The sequence below is a fragment of the Panthera pardus genome, unplaced genomic scaffold, assembly GCF_024362965.1.
Source record: "Panthera pardus isolate Hobbes unplaced genomic scaffold, ASM2436296v1 HiC_scaffold_16, whole genome shotgun sequence".
Lineage (NCBI taxonomy): Eukaryota > Metazoa > Chordata > Mammalia > Carnivora > Felidae > Panthera > Panthera pardus.
The window spans coordinates 11633480-11647468 of NW_026526721.1; the positions used below are offsets into that span (position 1 = coordinate 11633480).

The window sequence follows — 13989 nt, forward strand, 5'->3', positions numbered from 1 at the left end:
TAAAAATCTTATTTAAAAACCTTATGAAAACTAAAAACTACTTCAGACGCATGGATTGCCGTTATTATGTAAATATGCTCTCTTACAGGCTTTCCTGAGGCTCAAGCTTTAGGACTGGAGGTGTTCCACGCAGGCACTGCCCTGAAAGATGGCAAGGTGGTGACTAGTGGGGGTAGAGTCCTTTCGGTAACAGCCATCCAGGAAAATCTCATTTCAGCCCTTGAAGAAGCCAAGAAAGGACTAGCTGCTATAAAATTTGAGGGAGCCATTTACAGGAAGGACATTGGCTCTCGTGCCATAGCTTATCTCCAACAGCCCAGGTAAATTTCCTACCAAGGTGATAAAACAGCTTCAGAACTAGCACAACTGCAGAACTGGTGTAAATGGCTATGTACGAATTTCTATTAACCCTGTACTAAGTCATTCTATAATTTCTCTCTGTGGGACTGATCTGATTTTTATTTGCATTTAGTTGGAGTCAAAACTAGTTAAAACAATATTCAGATGAAATGGAAAAAGCTTCATAGTACCTTTTTGTGTTTGAAAAGTTTAAGGACTTTTTCACGTTGTATATTTTAAATATATATAATCATTTGTCAGGTACTCATAAATAAAAATGGGGATAAGAGGTTTTTATTCCTTGAGTTATCAGATATTTAAACATTACTGTTGTATGTTTATCTTAGTTCCTGGTTTTGTCCAAGAATTCAAGATGAAAATATTGGCCATGTAATTTTGCAACTTAATTTGATTATACTTTAAATTTTGGCGGTCTCATTTTTTACTGTGTTTATACTTATTACTGAAATATGTTTTTGGACCCCTTATATGTTGGTACATACAGCTATTTTTTTTGTAAGATCAATAAACTATTGATTGCAAATGTGGGTGTTTCAATTTATTAAATATTGTAATTACAACTCATTGAGTTCATCTGTGAGAAATAAATAGGTTTTAGGACAAAATGAGAAATTTTTAGTAACTTAATTAAACTTAATACTATTAACTTCTAGACAAACGTTTAAAGTTTAAATACTGGAAGTTTTTTAGGATTAAGAACATTAAAATACCATGCTAAAAGTTTTATTTTTCATTTTAAAATAAATAGATTCTCCATTGAAATGACCTATTTCAAGGGACTGTGGTCTTAATACTAGAGTTTATTAAAGATGAAGAAAATGAGAGGACATAATGCCAGCTGCTACTTGAGAAAAGGTTTTTTTAAACCAGTAGAACTTGTTTTCCTATTTGAGCATGACTCTGGACTGCTAATTTCATTGGAGTTAATGGCCAAAGCCATCAACTCTGTTTGTACCCTGACACCGTGTTTCTAACAAAATTTCACATACTTATTCATGTATCACTACATTCTGGTAGATCAAAGTACTCATTTTTGTAAGGCAAGGCTACTGAATTCCCAGTGCTGTTCATGAACTTCATCTCTAGATGCACTGGTTCAATGTGTTGGCCTTATTTAGAAGGGAATGGTGCACTGAGTATCATTATCTGGTTTTGCTTTCCTCTTGTGTGTTTCTATCTGGTTTCTTACTGTCTTCGGCTTAAGGAAACTTACACAATTCTCTATTGCAGTAAGAGTCCAGTTTCATTATTCAAGGATTTCTTTGTAGAGTGCATATAATCCTCATCTTCACTTTCTTTACTCCATTTTAGAATTCCTTTCCTTCCCATACCAAAATTGAACAGAGATGTTGTGGCAAAATATTAGTATATGTAGCTGCCTGTGAGGAATACTTGTAGAAGAAATAAGAGAAGTAGTTCTCAATAGTGATGATACAACTGAATCAACTGAGGAAGTTATTTAAACACATTTCGATTTCCAGGGCCTGCCCTAGACACGTTAAAATCTGCAGATGGGGCCTACCATGTTCGGAGAGCTAAAAACCACTAGGGATATCTTCTGTTTTAAATAATACTTTAAAATTAAAATAACTTTCCCTGGCATTTAGGTGAAGTGCTTTGTTTTGTTTAATTCTTTAGGGGCCTGACTTACAAGGAATCTGGGGTAGACATTGCAGCTGGAAATATGCTGGTCAAGAAAATTAAACCTTTAGCAAAAGCTACCTCCAGACCAGGTAAGTCAGAGCCTATACTTTGCTAGTTCATTCATTAACTTTGAGAGACATTGAGAATTGATCTGTAATTTACTGAGGAAAATGTTCCAAATTAATGCCAGGTTCCTGTAAGTCTTGTCCTATGTAAGCCATACCCAGTTTTCTGCTTTCCTGTCTATAATACTAAGAAAAGCATTTCTTGAGGCGCTTGGGTGTCTCAGTTAGTTAAGCATCCAACTCTTGGTTTTGGCTCAGGTCATGATCTCACTGTTCCTGAGATTGACCCCTGAGTTGGGCTCTGTGCTGACAGCCCCTCCCCCACTTGTACTCTCTCTCAAATATTTTATTTATTTATTTTTATTATTATGTTTTTTAAGAGTGCACAAGCAGGGGAGGGGCAGAGAGAGGGGGACAGAGGATCCATTGCGGGTTCCGCACCAATAGAGAACCTGATGCAGGACTCGAACTCATGATCTGTGAGACCATGACCTGAGCCGAAGTCTGACACTTAACCAACTGAGCCACCCAGGTGCCCCAAAATAAATAAATAAACATTTAAAAGAAAGAAAAGCATTTCTTATCCGTGATGTTAAACTTAGATATGTCTGCTCCTTTAATATTTAATTACTTTCTTGATCAATTCTTTGAGCATGTGGTGCTCTCCCCCGTTCTCAGGAAAAGCAGCTCTTGTTTTAGCCATGCTTATGAAGAAGTTGTTTGTACATCCATGTTTAATCTGTTGAAATGCAGCAAGTATTTAATTTTTTTCCCCATTAGGCTGTGATGTTGATCTTGGAGGTTTTGCTGGTCTTTTTGATTTGAAAGCAGCTGGTTTCAAAGATCCTCTTCTGGCCTGTGGAACAGATGGTGTGGGGACTAAACTGAAGGTAATCAGACACCTATGTGGTTAAAGGCCTTTTGGGAAAGTTAAGAGAGAATTTACTATAAATCAAATACATATTTTTCCTCTCTTGATATGCACTAGAGAGAACTATACCAAATAACCATAAAATGTGGCTAAAATATCTGTATATTTCTGAGAGCACAATGTTGTTGAGGCTCTATCTGGATGGAAAGCTTATTTGAAGGGATTAAATGGGATACTTTTGGATCAAGTAGCTCATCTGAATTTAGTATTTTGTCTTTGGGTGCTCGGAGCAGCAATATTTATTAGCCTCCACTGATAAACTGACAAGATATTATTTGGAGCTTATTCACTTATGTGGACATTTCTATTGTGCTTCTTTAGATTGCCCAGCAGTGTAATAGACATGATACCATTGGCCAAGATTTGGTTGCAATGTGTGTAAATGACATTCTGGCCCAAGGGGCAGAGCCCCTCTTCTTCCTTGATTACTTTTCCTGTGGAAAACTTGACCTCGATACAACTGAAGCTGTTGTTGCTGGAATTGCCAGAGCCTGTGGGAAAGCTGGATGTGCTCTCCTTGGTATGACCGACCATCCATTAATCTCCTATCCTTTTTCTTACTGTATTTTACCCCGTGTATAAACGCGATTGGTACCAATATAGATAAGAAGAAAAACTGTAGATTACAAAATGAAGCAAACAAAATATATATAACATTACCAGAAGAAAACTTAGATCCTGGTGCCCTCAAGCTTCTCCTCAAAGGTTTGTCCCCCAGACTCCTACTCCTAGACTGTGAGCCAGGCCTTGCCTTTCTCCCTGATCTTTAGCATCTCCACCCCCATCTTTCTCAATGGCCTCATGGACAGAGTTAGCAGTTTCCTGCTTACTGGCCTGCAGCAGAAGGAGATAATTCCTGGCATTCTAAATCTTAATGTTTCCTGACTGAAGTGATACTAAGAATAAAATGTACCTAACACAGGAATACTACTTAAATATATATGAGAATTTGAAGCAAAATGAACGTGTAGTCCGAGTGGTGAAACTACCTTCTTTATATTACCATTTCTGTGGAAAATATGTCCCAACAGCCAAAATTGCCTTTTCAACCGTCTTTTAGTGTTGTTTTTGGTTTTTTTTAATTTTATATTTGAGAGAGGAAGCAGGGGAGGAACAGAGAGAGAGGGAGACAGAGAATCTGCAGCAGGCTCCAGGATCTGAGCTGTCAGCACAGAGCTGGACGCAGGGCTCGAACTCACAAGCAGTGAGATCATGACCTGAGCCGAAGTCGGATGCTTAACCAACTGAGCCACCCAGGCACCCCTTCAACGATTGCTTAGAACAGTTTAGGGGCACCTGGTGGCTCAGTAGGTTAAGCATCTGATTGTTGATTTCGGCCCAGGTCATTATCTCACGGTTCATGGGATGGAGCCCTGCATTGAGCTCTGTGGTAACAGCATGGAGTCTGCTTGGGATTCATTCATTCTCTCTCTCTCTCTCTCTCTCTCTCTCTCTCTCTCTCTCTCTTTCTTTCTCTCTCCACCCCCTTCTCCTTCTCCCTCTCCCTCTCCTTCCCTCCTTCCCCCATTCTTGCTCAAGTACGCACTCTTCAAGTAAATAAATAAACATTAAAAAAAAATGCATAGAAAAGAAAAAAAAAAAGACCCTGTCTTTACGTATGATCACAAAAGTGAACTGTACTTTCTAGGCCAGGGCATTTGGATTTAGGCCTGAGTACGTCACTTCTCTAAGCTTATACTATCATCTGGAATGTAGAGTGATTATAAAGATCGAATACAGGTGAAAGCATTTCTAAACTTGCCATAGGAATGACATCATATTCAACCAAGCATTCATCCTTTGAATGTCATGCTGTTGGGAAGCTACACTTCTCCCTCGTGGGAATTTAGCGGTTTGCCTTAAAATTGTACTTGGTTGAAAATTGTTAGGCAGCTAATAGAATACATACTTTTTTTTGAACATTTGTGAAATATAGCCACATGTTTAATTGTTCATATTAAGAGCAGGGGGCACCTGGCTGGCTCACTTGTAAAAGCACATGATTCTTGATTTCGGGTCATGAGTTCAGGCCCCATGTTGGGCGTAGAGATTACTTAAATAAACTTAAAAGAGGGGCACCTGGGTGGCTCAGTTGTTTGAGTCCAGCTCTTGATTTCGACTCAGGTCATGATCCTAGGGTCGTAAGATCGAGCCCTGCATCAGGCTATATGCTGAGTGCTGAGCCTGGAGCCTGCTTGGGATACTCTCCCTCCCTCTCTCTCCCCCTCCCCTCCTCCCTCTCTCTGTCTCTCTCTGCCCCTCTCCCTGGCTCTCATGTTTGTGCACACTCTCGCTCTCTCAAGTAAAAAAAAAAAAAAAAAAGCTGGTGTCACTACTTCCTAGACAGGTTTATAAATACTATGTGATTTCTTTGTTCTTGGTGTATCTTCCTCCAGGAGGTGAAACTGCAGAAATGCCTGACATGTATCCTCCTGGAGAGTATGACCTGGCCGGTTTTGCCGTCGGTGCCATGGAGCGGGATCAGAAACTCCCTCACCTGGAAAGAATCACCGAAGGGGATGTTGTTATTGGAATAGCTTCATCTGGTCTTCACAGCAATGGATTTAGCCTTGTGAGGAAAATTGTAGCAAAATCTTCCCTCCAGTACTCCTCTCCAGCACCTGATGGCTGTGGTGACCAGACCTTAGGTAAAAGCACTCAGGTTTCAACTCTCCTGTTTGGAAATGTCTGAGCAACCACTTAATGGGTTAGTCTTTCCTTAGTAAATTAGAATGGAATAAATTACCTTGTCCTGTGAGTTTACTGTTGGGACCTTATTGTAAAACCTGGTGTGTCTGTGCAGGGTCAAATCATTCTGTATTTCAGAATTGTTTTTTATATATGATTTGGTTTTACATTCATAGGCTAAGTTTTTGTCTTCTCTCTCTAATACACAGGGGACTTACTTCTGACTCCAACGAGAATCTACAGCCATTCGCTATTACCTGTCCTACGTTCAGGACATGTCAAGGCCTTTGCCCATATTACTGGTGGAGGATTGCTAGAAAACATCCCCAGAGTCCTTCCTGAGAAATTTGGAGTGGATTTAGGTAAGATTGGTACAAGGAACTTTTTGTTCAGAAAACCATTTGGAGGAAAACTCCATTATGCAAGAAAATTAAATTCTTAACTCTTAGGGTTTCTCAGAAAAAATAGGGCTGACCTTTCTACTTCTGTTTGCTTTATTAACCATGTTTATAAGGCATAAAATCCTTGCATGTAATTGACATATAGATGAAATGCTACCGGGGGGGTGGGGAGGGGGGGTGGATCGAGCCCTACATTAGGCTCTGAGCTGATAGTGTGGAGCCTGCTTGGGATTCTGTCTCTCCGTGCCTCACCTGCTCATGGACAAACGTGTGCTGTCTCCCTCTCTCTCTATATATATATCCCTCTCTCCCTCTCTCAAATAAAAAAAAAGAATAAAAATAAACTTTTATTAGAGATTTTTCTTGTATTATAGCAGACCTAAGTCTAAATTTTAAAGTAAATATAGCAGGATAGGGTTTTGATTTTAACTTTTTATATAGCATAACTTCTTTTAAATAGTGTACACATTCCTCTAAATCTGTAACATAAGCCGCCTAGTTTTGCATCATACTTAGGGTGCATTTTGGTCATTGCTAAGACCCAACTAAACGTTCACAAACCTTTACTGGGATTTACTGTATTTACTGGAATACAATTAATCCATTAGGGGATTCCTAAAAACATAGTTAATGCAGCACAAAACCAATATTCACTTAATTGTGAATATTGGCCAAGTGTGTCAGCAAAAATGCTGTGGATATCTGAGGTACAGATGGATCCCCCCAAAAATTCACAGCTTTGTATATATGCATACGTTATACGTTGTGTGAGATAATAGGTTCATGAAACATATCTTGCCTGTTTTCAGATGCCCAGACCTGGAGGATCCCCAGGATCTTCTCGTGGTTACAGCAAGAAGGACACCTCTCTGAGGAAGAGATGGCCAGAACATTTAACTGTGGGGTTGGGGCCGTCCTCGTGGTGTCAAAGGATAGGACAGAGCAGATTCTGAGGGATATCAAGCAGCACAGCGAAGAAGCCTGGGTGATTGGCAAGGTGGTTGCGTGTCCTGAAGGTAAATCGCTCCTTCTTTAGTTGCTCTTAGGTATGTAACCTGAAATGCCACTGCCCTGCCTCGAGCTCCTGCCCACGTTTTATTACAGCCATTGTATGGCACCCGTGTTCACACAGCTGCGACAGGACAGAAGCTAGTAACACCACACACCTCTTCCCTCCTGCCCTAGGGTGCCGACACCTTGTGTGGTGGTCACATATGCACAACTATAGCCCAGAAGACAACCCTTAACCAGTGGAGTGAAGAAATCCCCACTTTAGGGACAGAAGAAGGGAGCAGTTCTGAGGCAGAGTCTTCACGGTGCCTTTGAGGTCCCAGGGGAAGTCAAGCCCCAGTTGCCCCCAGTGGCGACCAGTTTAGTAACACACTCTTACGCTGGCTTTCCAGATCATTCTTCCCAGATCTTCACTCTGGTTTCCTGGGGTCATCTTCTAAGTCCTGTGCCCACATGCGAGACCTTGTCTCAGGCTGTGCTTTGTGACTCAGCTCAGCTCGCCAGTGAAGCGGGCGCCCTGACAAGTGCCGTGTATACACAGGACTCTGTCAGACGTACTAGAAATTGACAGAGTGGCAGAAAAGCCGCTCAGATGAGCTGACAGAGACGCCAGTACTTGCTGGCGATGTCGTATCTGCCTTTCATCCCTTTATTGTGTAGGTTCCTTTTCAGGCCAGTTCTCCAAATACCGGAAAGATCTCTTGAGCCCACATCCTTGAGCTTACATTGCATTAGGAAAGAGGCCCTCTCTTCCTCAACATCCTGTATCAAATCTTTGAATGGCCTTGCTTGGGTTACATGCCTACCCTGAGGTCAGGAGACAGTGACACGCCATAGCTTTTAGTTGGAAGTAGGTAATTAATACATGTTCTCTTTCAGGAAGTTTTTGTGAGTGAGTAACTTTAAGTAATACAAGCCTATTCTTCATTTTAGTCCAGGCGTATCTTATTTGCAGAATAAAGTATTTTCAGTTTTCATAAAATACTTTTCTTTCCATTACTGTTAATTCACTGTTGTTCTATTCTTATTTACTGGGTGTGTTTGAAATGAAGGTTCTCCTCGTGTGAAAGTCAAGCATCTGATTGAAACCATGCAAGCAAATGGATCAGTATTGGAGAATGGCACTCTGAAAAATCATTTCTCTGTCCAACCAAAAAAGGCAAGAGTGGCTGTCTTAATATCTGGAACAGGTGAGATGTGCCCTCCTTCCTTCCTCCTGCCTGCCCCCCCCCCCAAAAAAAAAAAACCTCCTTCAGATCGTGAGGACACTCTCAGTAGAATGGGGCAGGGAGTCATTAAGGGCTATTATTTTTCTGTATCCTCCGTCTTTACACTTTTCTCAGGCATTTGAGACGCCTAAAGGAAGAGTAGAGGGTATCACGAAGATGATTGAAGAAAAAGGAACTGGAAAAGATAGAAAATCCAACTTCTTTTGTACGTAGCTCTGTAGTTGAAAAGTTACAACAGCTGAGATTTGTTTGTTTGCTTGTTTTTTATGATTTTTATTATTTATTTTCTAATTTACATCCAAGTTAGCACATAGTACAGTAATGATTTCAGGAGTAGATTCCAGTGACCTGTCTCATGTGTATAATGCCCAGTGCTCACCCCAGCAAGTGTCTTCCTTAATGCCCCTTGCTCATTTAGCCCATCTCCCCACCCACAACCCCTCCAGCAAACTTCTGAGGGTTTTTTTTTTAATTTTTTTAATTTAATAGTAATAAGGTGAAATTTATGTTTGACTATTGTAGACAGAGGGGTGAAGTAATAAGAGCACGGTATTCTCTCAGATGAATATATAACATGTTTATTTTTCCCACTTTAATAAGCAGCATTGCTATGAACATTTTTATAAATATGCATTTTTAAGTGCATATCTGATTATTTCTTTAGGATACGTTCCCGGAAATGTAATTGCTTTCCAAGTCCATTTTAAGGTTTCAGTATACTTTAGGCCCAAGTTGATGGTAACGCAAAGAAACTGTTGTAAAGGCCATAGTGGTTTCTTCTTAAGAGGCTTGATTTTTCTGGGTGCCTGGCTGGCTCCATCGGTAGAGCATGCAGCTCTTGATCTCTGGGTTATAAATTCAAGCCCCACACTGGATCTGGAGATTACTTAAAAAAGTAAAATCTTTGGGGCGCCTAAGTGGCTAAGTTGGTTAAGCATCCAGCTTTGGCTCAGGTCATGATCTCCCAGTTCCTGAGTTCGAGCCCTGTGTTAGGCTCTCCACTGGCAGCGCTGAACCTGCTCCGGATTCTTTGTCTCCTCTCTTTGCCCCTCGCTCACTCGTGCATTCTCCCTCTCAAAAATAAACTTTTTATTTTTTTTTATTTTTTAATGTTTGTTTTATTTTTCACAGAGAGAGAGATACAGAGCCTGAGCAGGGGAGGGGCAGAGAGGGAGGGAGACACAGACTCCGAAGCAGGCTCCAGGCTCCGAGCTCTTAGCACGGAGCCCGACGCGGGGCTCAAACTCACAGACTGCGAGATCATGACATGAGCCGAAGTTGGACGCTCAACCCACTGAGCCACCCAGGCACCCCAAAAATAAACATTTTAAAAAAATAAAATCTTAAAAAAAAGAGGATTTTTTTCTTGCTTAATTAAGCAGCTTATTCCTCATCAGTTTTTATTTATTTTATTTTATTATTTTTTTTTAACGTTTATTTATTTTTGAGACAGAGAGAGACAGAGCATGAACGGGGGAGGGTCAGAGAGAGGGAGACACAGAATCCGAAACAGGCTCCAGGCTCCGAGCTGTCAGCACAGAGCCCGACGCGGGGCTCGAACTCACGGACCACAAGATCATGACCTGAGCCGAAGTTGGCCGCTTAACCGACTGAGCCACCCAGGCGCCCCAACCTCATCAGTTTTTAAAATGTTATACTATTTTTATTACTCTGCTAGATCATAAGGTGTTATTTTGCAGGAGCAATTACATATCCTAAAACCAAGAGTGCCTGTGCTTCCATAAGCTATTATTGATCCATTATCCCAAAAGAAAGGGAATTTTAAAACCTCATGTATTTTGCCAGTCTTTTCTGAGACATTTATTTGGAAATCTTGACCATTGATTATTCAGAACGGTGCATAACCTCTTTTAAGAAATGTCAGCTTACTTGTGTTTTTCTTTTTCAGGATCAAACCTCCAAGCCCTCATAGACAATACTAGGGAGCCAAGTAGCTGTGCACACATTGTTGTTGTTATCTCCAACAAAGCTGCAGTGGCTGGCTTAGATAAAGCAGAAAGAGCCGGAATTCCCACCAGAGTGAGTTACTTTGAAAAGTATCTTTCCTGTAGACTGTATTTCAACTCATAACCCGCCCCCACAAGACTTCCGTCTGTAGGACAGCTTGTTCTTTGGCTTTCTGGATCACGGTGTGTGCCTTTCAACACCGTCCTCCCCATTCCTTAATTCTTTCCATCAGGCACGTCTTCATCAGAAAGAAGTGAAGTATGGTCCACGTAAAGGTTGAGTTTTAAATCATTTTTGGTAATTCATTTAAAAAGATTTTGCTTATCTTTTTCTATTACAGGTAATCAATCATAAATTATATAAAAGTCGTGTAGAATTTGACACTGCAATTGACCAAGTCCTTGAAGAGTTCTCCACAGACATAGTCTGTCTTGCAGGATTCATGAGAATTTTATCTGGCCCCTTTGTCAGAAAATGGAATGGTAAGCAAGAATTATTTGACACCACATTGAGAAATCAAATGAAAACAAACTACAGGGTGGCTAGCTTCCCAAACAATCCCAATTGTGAAATATTTACTGGGCCGTTTTAACACAGGTCATAATTTAATTTCCTTTGCCTCTGCTCAAAGAATGAATGACCCAATGACTTTTTATTTTCCTGCTCTTTTTATCAGTTTTCTTTGGCCTGCTGTAACTATCACTTTTTCTAATACAGCTTAGGTTACTCACATTACTAACATTTCATCTTCTAAATAAATACTCAGAAGAGACATTTTTACTTGCTGAGAAGCAAAGGAAAGTGATTCCCTATATCCCAAAATGAAGAGTCCATTCTTAGGGAGTGTAGACCACTGCCAGACATGGCAGGGAAGGCAGTTTCTGGAAAACACACTTTATGTCATTGCCTTTTCCGCTAACATTTTGACTACGTCCAAGTGTCCTTTTTTGTGCCTACATTTGGGCAATAAATTTATTCTCTCTCCAAAGAGTTTTTCTTAAGTGAATGTGGTTAGACAGAATACAAAATTGGCAGTGCCTCTGGTGACATAATGCTCACAGAACTAACCTAGCATCTGGCTGGCGGACGTGCCACTTCGTGGTTAGAAGTCAAGCACGCAGATGCTGTGCAGGAATCTCCTGTGTGTCAGCGACAGGCCGAATCTTCCTCGAGCTCTACGATCCGGACTTGACCCATCCCATCCGACTTTCAGTCACTACAGGCACCTATTCAGAGTCCCTGGGTGGATCTTCAGTTGTGCAAGAGGCAAGAACTTGCTGCCCCCGGGACCTCTTGGATGAGAAGCTAGATTTCCCTTTCCTTCATTTCTGTCTTTCGCAAAGAAACACTCATCCCAGAGAAATCCTGTTCCTACTGACCCCTCATTCTAGACAGGAAAACATGTATTCCTTTGGTAACATACATAGGATCTTTAAGTTCTGACCACTGTGGTTTCATTAATTTCCAGGGAAAATGCTCAACATCCATCCATCCTTGCTGCCGTCTTTTAAGGGTTCAAATGCACATGAGCAAGTCCTAGAAGCCGGGGTCACAGTCACTGGGTGTACTGTGCACTTTGTAGCTGTGAGTATGTCTCCTTCTACCAAAACATCATTACTGTCTGTATGTAAACTGTACCGGCTAGAAAGTAATGTTCAAAACTTTTGCTTCCCTTCCCCAGGAAGATGTAGATGCTGGACAGATTATCTTACAAGAAGCTGTTCCAGTGAAGAGGGGCGACACCGTTACAACTCTGTCTGAAAGAGTGAAATTAGCAGAGCACAAACTATTTCCCGCAGCCCTCCAGCTGGTAGCCAGTGGAACTGTACAGCTTGGAGAAAATGGCAAGATTCGTTGGGTCACAGAGTAGTGATGTCTCCCCCGTTCGGGGCTAGAGCCAGTTCTGAAAGAAGTCTGGCTATCTGCATTATCATGGACTCAGCCCAGAAGAACAACTGCTAAAAAAGAATTCCTCACCCGCGCCTCTGGCCTTTTTTTTTTTTTAATGAACAGAGATTCGTTGAAAACAAGCCTGGTGCAGCATGTCTGGGGCATACGTGTGTCACCTCCAGCGGTCTTTTAGGGTTTACCTGTTCCGGACCTTCTTGATCATAATTAAGCTGGTCATTCAGAATCCCTTTTACTTTCAGCCAAATAAGATACCAAAACTTTTAGTCTCTCTTCTTTTTCTGACGAATACCACCTCCATTTTTTGTAGTTATATGTTCTCTAGTTTTTGAAGAGTTAACCAACATGGCTATTAAGTTAATATCTCTTCCCCATATTGTATATCTGTACTGGTTTGAATTGAGACTGATCTACTCTAATTACCCTGATCATAATGTAGTGTCATAAAATGTGTGTGTAACTCCCACTTCTGAGGGATGGTGTACTTTGTGCTTTGAAATATCATTAAACATCCTAGTTATTGACAGTTTCTGTAATACCCAGATTTTAGCTTCACAATTATGGGTTACAAACATCCATACTTCTGTAAATACTAGAAGTTTTGTTGGCGTCTCGATTCAAAACATAGGACTTAGACATGTTACTCTGTCTCTGTTTCCCCATCTACTGAAGTAGGCACACGCCTGTCATATGGTTTTGATAATTAATACGTGTGCAATGCCGAAAACACTTGGCCCAGAGTAGGCACTCCATGGTCAGCATTCATTTTATACTTCTCCCAGTTATAGAAGCTGTCGTAAGTTACTGTTCTTTCAGCAAATACATCTCGAGCACAAATTGAGAATGGGGACGTAGAATTTTGGAACTGTAGGTACTGTTTGGGAGCAGTGAGGGCAGATGGAAGGCACTCCACCCGGACTAGTAAAGAGTATAAAGGCACTGCATGTGTTCCCACTCCGGCCATTCATTTTCCATCTGGCTATGCAGTTCTAGAGCTGGGAAATCTGAGCTGACCTAATAGGCACATGTACATGACACCAAGCTTGGGACCACATTTCTCCCGTAGCAGAATGAATAAGGACTGGCCACCCAGCCCAGAGGTAGCCAGCCATCCTTGGACTACTGAGCAGCTTTCAAGGTGATGTGGCCTAAGTTCTGCCTGCCCAGAGTGCACCTTACAGGAAGGATACCTGGAGGCCGTGTTCAAATCTTCCCTCGGAGTTTAAACTCAACTTCTAACGGCTAAAGAGTCCTTTTATACAGATGTAAATCCTAGCCTTACGAAAAGAAAAAGAAAGAGTAGGGGGTTAAGAGGAGTGGCACCTTCACCAACAGATGCTAATCACTGCCTCTGGTGCAAGTAGGTTTCCCCAGGCTCAGGCAGCCAGCCAATGATGTCACCCTTACTGACTGCAGTCAGCAACGGCCATCAAACTGGAGGTTCAGCCTCCTCACTTCACACAGGTCCCTTTGCTGTAAAAATGATGCATTTATTTTGGAGAGGTCACTCAACATTATTAAGTACCTATGACCTATATGCCCAACATTGTCCTATGGAGTTTAGAGAAAGTTGAAAGATATAGAAGAAAATGTTATTGGTGGATAAAATCACAAACTAATAAAAGTAGTACCATGCTGATAGCACCAGCATGTAATCTAGAAAAACCAACGTAGGGGCGCCTGGGTGGCTCAGTCCATTGAGCAGCTGACGCTTGGTTTCGTCTCAGGTCACGATCTCACAGTTCGTGGGATCGAGCCCCACATTGGGTTCTGCGCTGACAGCA

The 13989-nt window shown here is 41.3% G+C and overlaps 1 protein-coding gene across 3 annotated transcripts in view; it reads left to right on the forward strand.

Annotated features, from left to right (window-relative positions):
* The window catches only part of GART (phosphoribosylglycinamide formyltransferase, phosphoribosylglycinamide synthetase, phosphoribosylaminoimidazole synthetase), a 29087-nt gene extending 16356 nt beyond the window's left edge, over positions 1-12731 (forward strand). For all 3 annotated transcript variants that reach the window (XM_019420239.2, XM_019420236.2, XM_019420238.2), the window contains exons 11-22: positions 89-320; positions 1999-2093; positions 2850-2959; positions 3322-3520; positions 5397-5648; positions 5898-6050; positions 6899-7105; positions 8153-8290; positions 10239-10369; positions 10638-10779; positions 11766-11881; positions 11979-12731. In XM_019420239.2, coding sequence (XP_019275784.2) covers positions 89-320; positions 1999-2093; positions 2850-2959; positions 3322-3520; positions 5397-5648; positions 5898-6050; positions 6899-7105; positions 8153-8290; positions 10239-10369; positions 10638-10779; positions 11766-11881; positions 11979-12167 — 1964 coding nt within the window. In that variant the 3' untranslated portion in view covers positions 12168-12731. The remainder of the gene's footprint in view (positions 1-88; positions 321-1998; positions 2094-2849; positions 2960-3321; positions 3521-5396; positions 5649-5897; positions 6051-6898; positions 7106-8152; positions 8291-10238; positions 10370-10637; positions 10780-11765; positions 11882-11978) is intronic.
* The last annotated feature ends 1258 nt before the right edge of the window (positions 12732-13989 follow it).